Consider the following 14,426-nt stretch of genomic DNA (forward strand, 5'->3'; position numbering starts at 1 on the left):
GGAGTCCGGTGACATAGCCATTACGCCAACTACTGGTCCCTTGTTATTCTATTTGTTGTTTGTTTTTTTTTAGTAATGTAAACATTCATGAAGCCACCATTCAGCAGGGAAGCTAGAGCCGTGAATATAATCTCTGAGTACCTATATATAACCAATCTTCCCATCTTTCTGCCTCCCTACTTGTAAAATAACTGATATTTTGAATCTTGTGTTCATTATTCTTTTTTTATAAATATGAGTTTGATTATATTTCTGTGTAGTCATAAAACTATTTAATATTGGGTGTGTTTAGCTTTATAAAACGAGTATCATGGGATATGAAATCTTTTGGCATTTACTCCCCCTGCCAATATTTTATTGCTAAGAATGATCCACATGACTCCGTGTAGCTGTAGTTAATTCATTTTTATTGCTATATAACATGTTATTCTGTGATTGAACTAAACTTATTGCCCATCATCCTGTAGGTGCACATTTGGATAGTTTTCAGGTCTTGCTAATGTTAAACTACACGTGCATTTGTATATATCTCCTGGTGCACAAGTGCAAGAGTGTCCAGAGTAAAAATGTCAGGTTCTAAGGCATATAGATGTTCAATGCAACATTTTCCAAACCGTGTTTTAAAGCAGCTGTGTCCATTCTGTGCCAACCAGCAATGTATGAAAGACCAGTTTGCTTCTTTATTTTTGTTATTTGAACAGGAGTAAAATGGCATCTCAGTGTGGTTTTTCACTGGCTTTTCCTGATTACTAATGAGGTTTGGTATCTCTTCATATGCTCCTTGGTTATAATCACTACCTTCAGTTCCCATTTTAATGATGGGGCTGTAAAGATTTCATGGCAGAACTTGTGTGCCCACAAGTTCCTCCTTGAGCAAACCCAAATCGGCTTTCCTCAAGGAGCTGAGAAGGGGCCATCAGAATTGCAGATATGTGTTTCCCTCTGGGTTGGAGCTTGTCCTGCCTCTGTGGGAGTTCTTGGTCAGGTTCATGGACTTTGAGGTCAGAATCTCCACAGAAACTCCATTCCTGGGTGGAATGAAGGTCCACTTCTTACTACTGACCTTTCTGGTCTATGCTCTCACATCCTCTGGGGGTTGCAGGAGACAGGGAGGAACAGCGAGTGCAGAACAGGTCTCAGAAGGCTGATGAGGCAGGAGAAGCTGGAGTAGCAGCTACAGGCATCTTGGCAGGTCCCTCTCCAGGGCTGGTCTTCCTGGAGAAGACAGGAGGGACTGAGGGTCTTATGTCACAGAGGAGGGATGTGCTTGCAGTGCCTGTGACCTGTAGAGGAAGCAGGAAGCTGAGGCAAAGCTCTTGTTCTTCTCAGACCTCTCCTTAGAGACCACTCAAGAGTGTTGTCTTCATATCAACTCCTTCTTTCTCTTCCTCCCTAAATGCTCCCCACCCCTGCTCTGACCAGGGGCACTTGCATTTTAAAAATGTAATTTCATTTATCATTATCATTATTATTATTGTTATTAATTTGCTACAGAGAGAGAGAAAGAGAGAGAGAGAGACAGCCACTAGGTCTGGGACTTGAACTATAGTTGGCCATGTGGGAGTCTATCGCCTTAACAACCACGTCACCTGCTGACCCCAGCACCTGCAGTTTTGGCTGAATGTACGGTACGAAAGACAGAGAGGGGAAGGGTGAAGGGATTGGGATACAACTATCAGGAATCCTTTGAGTTCAATATCCTTCAAAGTAGAGAAGAAATGAGAAGGCCCCCTGGCTTTCTTCTCACAGTGCACTTGTCAGTTGGAATCCTACCCCTGAGAACCCAACCCCTATCTTGGGTCCCCCCTTACCTTGAAAGGAGGCTTCTGAGAACAAAGATGACAGAAAGTGCAGTCAGAGGTAACAACTTCCATCCAAGGAGAAAGAGGGAAGTGGACACTGCAGCTCCTGTGACAGATATCAGGAAGAGTTTCTACGTCCTCCACTCACCCCCAGGAAGGCTCAGTCATACTCCTGACCCAGGTACCAAGACTGCATCCTGCTCTTGGAGGGAGTCACCTCACCTCTCCGAGTCTGTTTCCTTATCGTTAAAAGGGGTCCACAACACGTTTTAGAATGACTTTGTATCAGGGAAGAGCACCCAAGCAAAGTACATAATAGGCATTCAGTCATCTGTTGAATCTGAACGACTTGAGAGAGAATGGGTGGGAACTGGAGAATGATGTTTCGTATTAACTTAATTATTTGCAGGAGTATCTGGTAAATGAGCATCATCTGGACCCAGCTGTGTGATGAAAGCCATGTTTACTGCTATTGGGGACCTAAGGTACAATGCTCTGAAGAGCTTTCACAATGGAAACTGTCTTATTTTATAGATGACAAAGCTGAGTTTCAGAAAGGGGAAGTGACATTCCCAAGTCATACTTGGCCAGCATGGCAGAGCCAGCCTCTGAGGCCAGCCTGTCTCTTTAGATCTGAGCCTTTGATTTGCTTGGTTCTTCTAGTCTTACTCACCTAAACTCTGTTGCTCTTCTCTCAGTTCGCTCATCTGCGTGCTGGTCTGGACCAGTGCCTGGGCATCCTGCCACACTTGGCAGGTGAACAGCCTTTTGTCCTCCCACTCTGAAGTGCTGACCAGGATATGACAGTCTTGGCTGAATGTGCCATCTGGATTTCTGGTGCGAGTAAAGGCTGAACAGTTCTCGAAACATCCATTCCGCCCCAGCCAGGTTATTCGAGTATCTTCAGGGTAAAACTTTTGCACACAGCAGGTGAGGATGGTTGCCTGGAGTCTTGGGACTTGGTATGCTGATATGTTCACTGCAGACACAACTGAAACAATAGCCCTTCTTTGGTTACTTTCTTCCTTTGTGCAAAACATGCTCAAAGAGCATCCATCTCTTTCTAGGGACTGTGTTCAGTTCTTAGAATACAGCAGAGAGCAAGATAGGCATGTTTCCTGCTTCATGTGAACTCCCACTCTGGTGCGGAGGACAGGGAGCAAAAGACAGGTTCATGACCATCATGGGGGGTTCCTAGAGCCTACCACAGGGACAGCTGACCTGGCCTGGAGGTGGACAGGCTGTGGAAGGACTTTCAGAGGAAGTGACCTTTGAATGGAAATATAAAAGATGAATAGGAGTGAACTATATGTAGCAGATGGTATTGTCTAAAAACAGATCCAGCAAGTCCCACATGTTCTCTCAGAACCATGTCACTCCCCATCAGAGGGAGAGCCTATTTCTGCTCTCCTGGCATCTGAGTAAGTCTTGTGACTACCTTGATGACCACAGTGTAACAAAGATGGCACTATGTCACTTCCAATGCTGGATCATAAAAGTTGATATGGCTTCTACCTAGGTTTGTCTTTCTTGGGATAGTTACTCTTAGAACACAGCCACTAAGCGATGAGGTAGCCCAATTTAGCCCATGTGGAAAGATGACTAAGAGAAGCTCCTGTCTAGAAGACTGAGGCCCCAAGCCAATAGCCAGTCCCAAGAAGGAGCCTCAGGTGATTCTGGCCTGAGTCACCCAGCTGAGGTTTAGCCATCCCAGAGCAGAGACAAGCTATCCCTGCTCAGCTTCCTCAGAATTCCTGAACCACAGAGTCCATAAACATACTAATTATGAGGATTTGGAATGAATTTAGAATATGGGAATAAGTGTGGGGAGAATTTATTATGTAACCTTGTTACCACGTTAGTAGGCAAAGGTGCCGGGGGAGGGAAGAAGGATGGGGACACTGGTTGAGTTGTGGGTGGACACAGGTATTTCAGGCAGTGGGAAAGGCCTTGGGGGTAAAGCTTGCAGGGTTCTTCGGGTAAAGCTTGGTGTGTTCCAAGGACTTCAAAAAGAAGATCAAAGTGAAGGAGAGGGAGCGTGGGTGAGACGAAGCATTCATCGTCAGGCTGAACACCAGCTCACCTACTGATGCTCACTTCGGGGGCTGCTTGAAGACATTCTAAAGAACACAGATACTGATCGTTTTAACACAGTTCGTTTCCAGTTCTTGAGCCTTTGTGGAACTCTTTTCTAAAAGTGATCTGCCCAAGAATAAGCGTCAAGGCCAATTCACTCTCCCCTACCACCTGTTTCTCAATTTCCTTTCTGTTACTTCATAAAGAAAGATCTTCTTTCAACACATCATAAATCTAGCTGTGGGGCATTGCCCTTGGTGTAAAGACTTTGGAATATTAAATAAAAGGATACTTCAAAATATTGCTGGCCAGGAAGCCTGCTTTAATCAATGCATCATAAACGCCCCATCTAGCTCACTGAACTGCATTCCCAATAACATTTTAATGGCTATTTAAATCATCATCATCATTATTATTATTTAAGGTATTTGTCACAGGGTATGTGCACTTGCCAGAGAGAGCAAGGGAAGGACAGTGAGAAAGTGAGAAATCACCCCCCAAGGAAGATGGCTATGCCACAGTCCCTTCTCCATTCTCCTTGGATTTTAAGTGTGCTGACACACATGTCTGGTGTGATTTTTCAAGCCACCAGGTCCAGGACTTGAAATACAGCTGTCTATGTGGGAGTCCAGTGCCTTAACCAACATACCACCTGCTGGCTCCTACTTAAATAATTACTCGATTTTGTCATATACGTAGATTGATTCCATCAACCATATAATCCAATCCAAAAGAAGTCAAAACTGAAAATTGTATGGTCTTAAGAAAAATTGTTTTTAATTTCAATTTATGTACACATTTACATTGGCATTCTCTGTGTCCTCATAGTTCTCTGTGATATGTGTATGCATACTATTGTGGTTGATAAAAGGCTTTTATTATAAAACTATACTACTTTAGGATAATAAGAATTATCCTGATAAAAGTTCAGTTTTAGGAAGAAAATTATATAAAATTTCTGATTATTAAAAGAGCTTCTTAATGTTTGTTTAAATAGATGACAACGGAAGTTAAATCACTATGATGTTATTTTTCTATTGAATGTTTTCAGAGTGATATAAAAACCAGGAGTTATGTCCTGGGTAACTACTTAAGCTTATGATGAAAAATTTTAGAAGTCATCTTTAAAATGTAGCATGGGCTACATAGTTCTTCACAATGATTTTAGGGAAATATGAATAAAAATGCTTCAAGATTGCTGTTGAGAACATCTGAGTAAATACTTTCTCCCCAAGAGCAGAGCTGGGATACTGCAAAGTTTAAGTCTGGTTTCCTTTATAGACTTCCCTTGTCTCTTAGGAGTTTGGTGGATGGACTATCCTGAGTAATACAGATAGGAGAGACCAGTTAGAAGCTGTTGTAATGGTCGCCTTCGGCCTCAGTAGCCATTGGAGAACCGCAGTCATAGCTCTGAGCTACCCCATGGTCGTAGGCCTCAACAAGGGCCACAAAGTGACCAAGAACATGAGCAAGCCGAGGCATAGGCGCCACCACAGGCGTCTCACCAAGCACACCAAGTTCATGTGCGACATGATCCCGGAGGTGTGCAGCTTTGCCCCCTATGAGCAGTGCACCATGGAGCTGCTCAAAGTGTCCAAAGACCAGTGCACCCTTAAGTTCCTCAAGAAGCAGATGGGGACACACATCCCCATGAAGAGGAAGCGCAAGGAGCTAAGCAACGTCCTGGCCGCAATGGGGAAAGTGGCTGCTGAGGACTGAGCCCTGCCCCATGCAAATAAAACCTAACTTAATCTAAAACAAAAAGAAAAGAAAAAAAAAAAAAGAAAGAAAAAGCTGTTGTAATTGTCCAGGTAAGAGGTAATAAGAGGTAATATTAGCTTAAACTTTCTTTTTTAAAGAATTATATATTTAATTGTATTTATTGTCATTATTTTTTTTAAAAAAATTGATGAGAGAGAGAGAGAAAGAGAGAGAGAAAGTGAGAAAACAAGCCACTAGGTCCTGGACTTGAACAGTAGTCAACATGTGGGAGTCTAGTGCCTTAACCACCACACCACCCACTGGTCCCCTGGACTTTGGTTTTAACTTGGGTAGTGGCAGGAGAATGAAATGTATGGGTTCTAAAGAGAGTTGAGAGGGAAATTTGGCAGAACTTGGTGATGGGTTGGGTAAGAACAGGTCTCTGTTTTGGATGACTGGGTTGATGGAAGGTTTCTATAAGGAGAAGGCAGTAGAATCCATGGATTCAGACAGGGTTGGGAGAACAGGACTCTTTGGGCTGACAATGACTGGACTTCTTTTGGGGAAGGTGGGAAAGGATCCCTTTTTCTGGTATCTCTGCATGAGTGGCTTTTATAGAAAAGAGCAGAAATGGTCTTATGAAGAGGAGCATTTAAATTCCAGGATGCTAACTTAAGAACCAAGTGACCTTGGGTAATTCACTTTACTTTGATAAACCTCAGTTTCTTCATCTGAACAAAATAGGGACACAAGGCCTTTGTGGTTTCTTTGGGATGCTCAAAGTAGAGGCTAACATTCAACTTCTAGACTAGAGTTCTCTTGTAGTATCTTTTGGCTAAACCAAGACAGATTTCTATTTTGGCATGGAAGCATCTGAGTAATATGTCTTAGCATTTGCAATAATACCACAAATTGTTTCCAATGGGGATGATATTGACTATGGAGATTATGGTACTATTAATGGATTCTTTTTTATTTTCTCTGACTAAGTTGGAGAGAAGGAAAGATGAGGCTCTGGACCACTGAAAGGAATCCACCCATCCATAGGAGGGAAGTGGGACTCAGTCATGCTGAGGTTGGTTGGGGCTAAGGAAAGTACAGACCCCTGGGGATACTGTGAAGGCCAGGCAAAGGGCCTTCGGGAATAGTGAAGATTATTTGCTTTGCTTTCCCTTCCACATTCTGTAAGGTTTGAGCCAATACACAGCAACCTGGGCTTTACTTTGGGGAAATGAACATGGAATCAGAGCAAAAAAAAGGGGTGGTACGTAGCCAGAACTGCTCCTTCTCCTGATGCCGGATTGGGATTAAGAAGCATATTGGAAAAATAGTGGGTTTTCAGTAAAGTCATGACATATTTTTCTATGTTTTCAGAACTGCTCCTTCTCCTGATGCCGGATTGGGATTAAGAAGCATATTGGAAAAATATTGGGTTTTCAGTAAAGTCCTGACATATTTTTCTATGTTTTTCTATGCAAAAATGGGTCACGACTTTGCCAATGACCCAATACGTCATGATTTTTCTGACGACCCAATATATGTCTTGTAATATGTAACTTTGCTATGTATTGCCAATTTCATCCTGTCCAAATTATATAATTTTGCATTCCTATCAGAAAAATATGGAGTACCTATTTCCCTGTAACTTTCCCAAGAGTGTGCTATCAAACTTTTGACTTTTGGGGCAAGATAGCTGAAAAACATGTCCTAGTGTGGTTTTAATTTGTACATATTTTTATATGAAGGTGACTGAACATACTTTTATGTTTAAGAGACGTTTGTATTTTATTTTCTATAACTTGTCTTTTCATATTTGTTGCCCATAATTCTATGAAGTCGCTTGCCTTTTTCTCCTAAAATTTTAGAAGCTCTCTCTATATGAGGGATGATTTCCTGAGTAAACTCGATTTCTCCTGTTTTCATCTATTCAGCATCTGTTCTTTCCCCTCATAGCAAATATTACCAATCATAACCATATTGTTGTTTGTGTCTTGGCTGATGGGGTTCAGATGACTGTGAACTCAGAAAGGCAGAGCCAGGTCTGTTCTGTTTATCATGGAGTCTCCAGCGCCTAGAATAATGCCACCCCATAGCAGCTGCTCAATAAGTACTTGTCGAATGAATGAACTTCCACTTCCTGAAGATATTGGAGGGAAGGGAGCTCTGAAAAAGAAGGACCCAATCATGGCATTATGTGGGAGGAGGATGCTGTATAAAATCGGGAACCTCAGACTTGCCCCACTGTGGGCTTGTTGGGGAATGGATGGGAGAATGTAGGTGGCGTGCACCCAGTGGGGAGCCTGTAGTAGTCACCAAAGGCTGGCCCTGTGTGTGTGTGTGTGCGTGTGTGTCAGGGATTGGCAGTGCTTACCTCGGAAAAATTGGGAGATGTCCGCATGCCCTCTGAGGGGGCTCTGCAGTTCACTGTGAGCCACTTGGCAGGTGACCCGCGAGTGGAGTGAGGAGAAGGTAAGGTTCACTATGGTGGTGCTGACGACAGTGTAGGAGAAAGCTTTTCCGGGTGGAAAGACTTGAGTCTGTAAGGTTGGAAGCTCCATGCCATTTTCAAACCATTTCACATATACGTCTTCGGGAAAGAAGTCAGTTGATTTGCAGGTGAGATTTATTACTTGGCCTGGGCCAGCCCTGTTGGAGGGACCCAAAATCTGTGGAAGAGTAGGCTTAGCTTTGATCAGAGAAAGGGTGGAGAGGAAAGAGAGAGGAGAAAATGAAGATAGTAAGTTACTCTCCAAGATAACATCCACGTTCTTGGCTCACCCGGATGGACTTGCCATCCCAATCTCTTATCCTCAGTTTTCCCTCTTCATAATTTTCCTCCTCCTCCTTTTTAATTCTAACAGCCAACCAACTGGCCTCATTGACTTTAATTCTCAACTCTTCCAACCCACATTTATCAATAGAAACCAGATTATGGTGATGTTGCTGAAATGCAGACCTGGCCAGGTCATTTCTTGTTCTCCTCCCTCCGTCTGTCCCTCCCTCCCCTTGCACTCTCTCCCTTCTTCCTTCTTTCTCTCTCAAAGTACGTCATATAACATGTCATAGAAGGCATATCCTGCAAAATAGAAGAACCTAGCTTCCTCTCCTTGCAAATACTGCAGATCAGTCACTTCTAACCATTTTAGCTGATTCTTTGGGCAGTTCTCGCTGTGTTTCTAAGTGACATGCTTGTGCTGTTGGATGGACTCATTATTACAGGAGTTGATGGTTTACCTCTCTATGCCTTCCTTCACGTGCCACCCACACTTTCCCTGTTCTCATCCTTTTATCATAGACACATTATCCTTTTTTTTAATCAGTATTTAACATTTGTATTATTCAGGCCAAATGAGTATTGTTCACAATTGGGCCATGTAATACTATGACGTTCTTGTTTAACACAGTGTTGTGACTATTTTTTTTTTTAATTGCCAGAGAGTGCATGCACTTGCCAGAGAAAAAGAGACAAAAAAGACAGATAAAAAGAGACAAAAAGAAGAAGAGAGATGAAGCACCATCATCCCCAGTGGGGCGTGGTCACACTGCAATCCCTTCTCCATTTCTCCATCCTGTTGGGATTTGAAGATTGTGCACACATGTACCTGGTATGTTTTACAAGCTGCCATGACCAGGATTTAAACTGTGGCCAGTCATTTGAGATCTGGCTCTCTTAACTACTAGGCCACAGTCCTGTCCCTTGGAAGTTTTTAGTGGCCTCATTATTTTTATTTGTTTTCTCTTCTTCCTTTTTTTTTTTTTTAAAGAGATTTTTGTTATAGGGCACATTTTCTGGAGAGACAAAGCGAAAAATCATTCCCCCCATGTCCTGGGGCTGGGGTGGGGGGGATGGCCATGCTACAATCCTGTCCCCTCTATTCTCCTCTCAGGATTTTGGGCATGCACACACATGTGCCTGGCTTTAAGTCACTGGGTCTGAGACTCAAACTGCGGTCAACTACGTGGGAGACCAATGATGTAACCATTATGCCATCTGCTGGTCCCTTATTTGCTTAGTTTTCTATGAACTTGTACCAAATTCATCCTCGAACATTTTTGCCAGATGAGTATAACTCCAACTACATTTGAAACTGCTAAATATTACAGTAGACTTATTTCTGGGTACATATTCTCTTGGAGTGTATAAAAGTTTTTCAGGAGGATATACACATGTGGATTAAAAAAATGACTTATGATGATGTGTAAACACACAGAAAACAACAAGGAAGTGCGTATCATGAGCTCTTCACAGTTACTAACAAGCAGTTGATCTTGTTTCCTCTATACGTCCCTCGCACTGGGCTATGTAATTTTTATTATGTACTGAGGGTGTACAGCATGATATTTCGATATTTGTGTACTTAGTGAAAGGATGATTACAGTCAAACAAATGAATATATCCGTTATACCACAGAATTACCTCTTGTGTGTGTGTGTGGTAAAAGTACCTAAAAATCTACTCTCAGTGAACTTCCAGCATGTGATAAAATATTATTAACTATTATCCTCATGCTGCGTGTTAGATCTCGAGACTTTTCCTCCTAGGTAACCACAGTTTTGTACACTTGGACTTCCATCTCCCCATTTCTGTCACTCTCCCACCGATGCAGCCACCTTTCTTCTCTCTGTTTATGTGTATTCGAGCTGTTTGCTTTTGTTTTGTTTTTATATTCTGCTATAAGTAAGAGAAATTAAAAATAAAACCACGATATAACTCAGCAATTCTTCTGGGTACATACCCAAAGGAAATAAAATGACCACCTTGTCAAAACATCTGCACCACCTTGTCCATGGCACTCACAAATAAGAAATCACCCCCCTCCCTGGAGGGGTTGGCCACACTGCAATCTCTTCTCCATTTCCCTCTTGGGATTTTAGGCACATATACACATGTGCTTGGTGTGAGTTTTAAGCCGCTGGGTCCAGGACTCAAACCATGGTTGACCACATGGGAATCCAGCGCCTTAGCCACTACACCACCTGCTGGCCCTGTTATTCAGCCTTAAAAAAGAAAGAGATTCTGCCATTTGTGACCACATGAATAAGCTTACAGGACATTATGCTAAGTGAAGGAAGCCAGACGTTGGATTATTTTAAAGCAAATACCATATACTCTATCATTTAGTTATACATAGCTACTTTAGCATGTATACTTAAAAGTTTAGAATTCTCTTCATTATCATACCTAAAATTTAGTAAGTCCTTAAAATCATCTACAATTTGCCTGCATTAAAATGGATGTTTATGTTATAAATGTAATTTTACAGTTTATTTGTTTGAATCAGGATACAAGCAAGGTCCATCCATTACATTCTGTTGAGGTCTCTTAAATGCTTTTTAATCTAAAGTAGTCCCTCTTTCCTCTCTCTCTCTCTCTCTTTAAAGAGACTTTTGTTATAGGGATATGTGTTCACTGGAGAGGCGGAGAAAGAGAGAGAGAAAGTAAGAAATCACCCCCTAGGGAAGATGGCCACACTGCAATCCTTTCTCCTCCATTTTCCCCCTGGGATTTTGGGTATGCATGCACACATGCCTGTCATGATCCTCAAGACACTGGGCTTGAGACTTGAACCATAGTTAGCCATGTGGGAGTCCAGAGCCTTAACCACTATGCCACCTGTCGGCCCTTTCCTCTTTTTTTCCTTGCCATTTATTTGTTGGAAAAAAAAAATCAAACAGATAATTGACTCTGCTGAATTTTCCACATACTGTAGCATTTCCCATAGTTTCCCAACTGCAGAGCTCCATTCGCCCAGAGTGGTAGTTGGCTTGAGGACATACATTGATTTGGTCTGACTTTACCACTCTCCTTCTAGGATTCCAAGTCCTTGGCAAATCCTTGACTCAGGGTAGGCTTCTCAATGAATCTAAGCTAAAATGTTTTTTCACGTCTCTAGGAATGGCGCCAGATGGTGGTGCAGTAACAATACAACTGTGCCCGCATGGGCAAAGTCATGGGTTTGTGTCCTGGGACCTCTCAGAGTACACAGGGTACATGTGCATCGTGTGATCTGGGCTAGCTGAGAGCCCGTGATCTAGACTGGCTGAGATGGGTGGATTGTGATGGGGGGGGGGGACCCTCTCGGGGATGCCTGTCTCTGTCTCTGTCTTTGTTTCCCTCTCTCGTAAATGAAATATTATTACACACATAAAAACCTAGAACAAAATATCTTGAAATAATTTGTCTAGGTAAGCCATCAATATATAGCAAGTTTGAGTAGTTTTATAATTTAGATTTTTAGGAATTTAAGATATTTTTGAATTGTGATTATTTATTATTTGAAACATTCATGTGTTTACTAAGTCAAAACTTATGTCAAAGTTCAGTTAGCGAAGTCTAGCTTTCATCCCTGGTTCTTTCACTCTGTTCCCTCCCTCTTTTATAGATAAATTTTTAAAATTGGATTTTAGTTTTTTTTTTTTTAAATAAGCAAATATGTATAAGCCTGTATTTCTCTCTTCTTTTTTTTTTTTTGTGACTTTTTCACTATAGGGCTCGTGCGCTTGAGAGAGACAGAGAGACAAAAAGCGAGAAATCACCCCCCAGGGGGGATGGTCACGCCGCAATCCCTTCTCCTCCATTCTCCTCTTGGGATCTTGGGCATGCACGCACGCACGCCCGGCGTGAGTTCTAAGCCACCGGGTCCAGGACGTGAACCACGGTCGACTATGTGGGAGTCCAGTGACATAGCCATTACGCTAACTGCTGGTTCCCTATTTCTCTCTTCTTAACAACAAAGTATTGTGCCCACACATGCCATCTCATTGCTTTTCCCATCTAGTGATATCCTGTGGGTCACTCTGGAGCAGTGTCAACTCATGAGCTGAATTCTTCCTCATAGCCTTTTTTCCCCCTTAAGATGAATTTAATTTAATTATTTATTATTATTATTATTATTAAGAATTTGCTATAGTGGGACCAGCAGGTGGAGTGTTGGTTAAGGTGCTGGGCACTCCCACATGGTCGACCATGGTTCGAGTCCCAGACCTGGTGGCTTGCTTTCTCATTTTCCCTCTATCTCTTTCTCTCTGTGTCTCTCTGGTCAAATTAAAATGAATGAATGAATAAACAAAATTAAATAAATAATTATTTAAAAATAAAAAAGGATTTGCTATAGGGCACATGTGTTCACCAGAAAGAGACAGACAGAAAGGGAAAGTGAGAAAGTAAGTCGCCGGGTCCAAGACTTGAACTCTGGTCAGCCATGTGGGAGTACAACACCTTAACCACCAGACCACTTGCTGGCCTCCCTCATAGCCTTTCCAAGTTGCTTAGGACCCATTTGTGTAACTGAACCATAATTTATTTAGCTTGTTTTTTGTTCTTACATATAGTATTGTAAGGGAGAGCCTAAGCATGTCATTTCGCACTTACGTTAGTAGATCTTTGGGATACGTTTCTAGAAGTGACCTTGTTGAGCCACAGGATAATGTGTAATTCCATAAGCTGTATATGCAATAAGCATATGGGATATGTCTATGTAATATGTAACTTTGCTAGATATCGTCAATTTCACCTCTTTAGGAGTTATATGATTTTACATTCCTATAAGCAAAATATGGAGTACTTGTTTCCCCATAGCTTCCCCAATGCTGTCAATCTTTTGACTTTTGGGCAAGATAGATGAAAAACATGTCCCAGTGTAGTTTTAATTTGTGTGTATGCAAGCATGTATGTGTTTATTTTTAATTGCCAAGGGTATGTATGCTCATCAGAGACAGAGACAGAGAGGGTAAAAGCACTCCTCAGTGGAGCATGTTCATGCTGCAATCTCTTCTCCTCCATTTCTCTCTTTGGGACTGGGATTGAACACGTTCACACATGCATCTGGTGTGTTTTTCAAGTCATTGGGACTGGGATTTGAAACACAGTTGACCGTGAGGGATCTGGCTTCCTCAACCACTGTGCCATAGACTGTCTCTGCATTTATTTTATTTTTTTACTTATTTATTTTACCTCATGTAGTCTGGGAGGTCCCAGGACAGAAACCCATTTATTTTTATATGTTTAAAAGACACTTATATTTCATTTTCTATAACTTGTTTTTCCATATCTGTTACCTATAATTCTGGAAAATTGCTGGCCTTTTACTCCTAAATTGTTAGATGCTATCTATGTGTGGGGGGCCAGCAGTTGATGTGGTGATTGAGGGGCTGGACACTCCCACATGGAAGACCATGGTTTGAGTCCTGGACCTGGTGGCTTTTTTCCTCACTTTCCCTTTCTCTGTGTCTCTCTCTGGTCAAATTAAAATAAATGAATGAATAAATAAAATTAAATAAATAATTCTAAAAAGAAAAAAAGAAGCTATCTATGTGTGTATGTGTGTGTGTGTGTGCATAGATGATGACTCTTCGTCTATAAGTTGCATTTTTTTTAATCTATCATTTGGTTTTTAATTATCTTAAGTCTTATGATGGCATAATTTACAAACTATGCTGATGGTATATCTCCTTTACTTTAATCCTTCTAATACATCGGCAAAAACACCATTACCAATCACACACATACAGTAGTTCTTCAGTTTCTATGTGGCTTTGGACAGTTGCCTAACAATTCTGAAATATAATTTAGTCTGACTTAGATAATAGAATTCAAAGGTATAATTTAACATGCTACTAAATCTTGTCACACTGACTTTTAAAAGCATCTGACCTTACAAATCATTTATAAATATGTAAAGTGTTACATATTCTTTATTTGATAGTATACATAAACCACACTAAAATGTCTTTTAATAAGTAAAAGGCAGTGTTTTGGATACAGGGAATTCTAATTAAAATGGTAGAGTTAAGACCAAATATATAAAGTAGACATCACTACCTTATCTTCAGTTTTTGCCTTAACAG

At 41.5% G+C, this 14,426-nt stretch overlaps 1 protein-coding gene and 1 pseudogene across 1 annotated transcript in view; one reads left to right on the plus strand and one right to left on the minus strand.

The window, feature by feature from the left end:
- Window positions 1-390: 390 nt before the first annotated feature.
- The window catches only part of LOC102489040 (signal-regulatory protein beta-1), a 27,525-nt gene continuing 13,489 nt past the window's right edge, over window positions 391-14,426 (minus strand). Inside the window, exons 3-6 of the mRNA XM_027765979.1 lie at window positions 7,951-8,265; window positions 2,476-2,793; window positions 1,812-1,908; window positions 391-1,215 (exon numbers count right to left, since the gene is read on the minus strand). Of these exons, the coding sequence (XP_027621780.1) occupies window positions 1,137-1,215; window positions 1,812-1,908; window positions 2,476-2,793; window positions 7,951-8,265 (809 nt within the window). The 3' untranslated portion in view covers window positions 391-1,136. The remainder of the gene's footprint in view (window positions 1,216-1,811; window positions 1,909-2,475; window positions 2,794-7,950; window positions 8,266-14,426) is intronic.
- LOC106736434 (60S ribosomal protein L36 pseudogene) lies at window positions 4,732-5,705 on the plus strand (annotated as a pseudogene).

This window comes from Tupaia chinensis, unplaced genomic scaffold (assembly GCF_000334495.1).
Source record: "Tupaia chinensis unplaced genomic scaffold, TupChi_1.0 Scaffold140086_1, whole genome shotgun sequence".
NCBI lineage: Eukaryota > Metazoa > Chordata > Mammalia > Scandentia > Tupaiidae > Tupaia > Tupaia belangeri.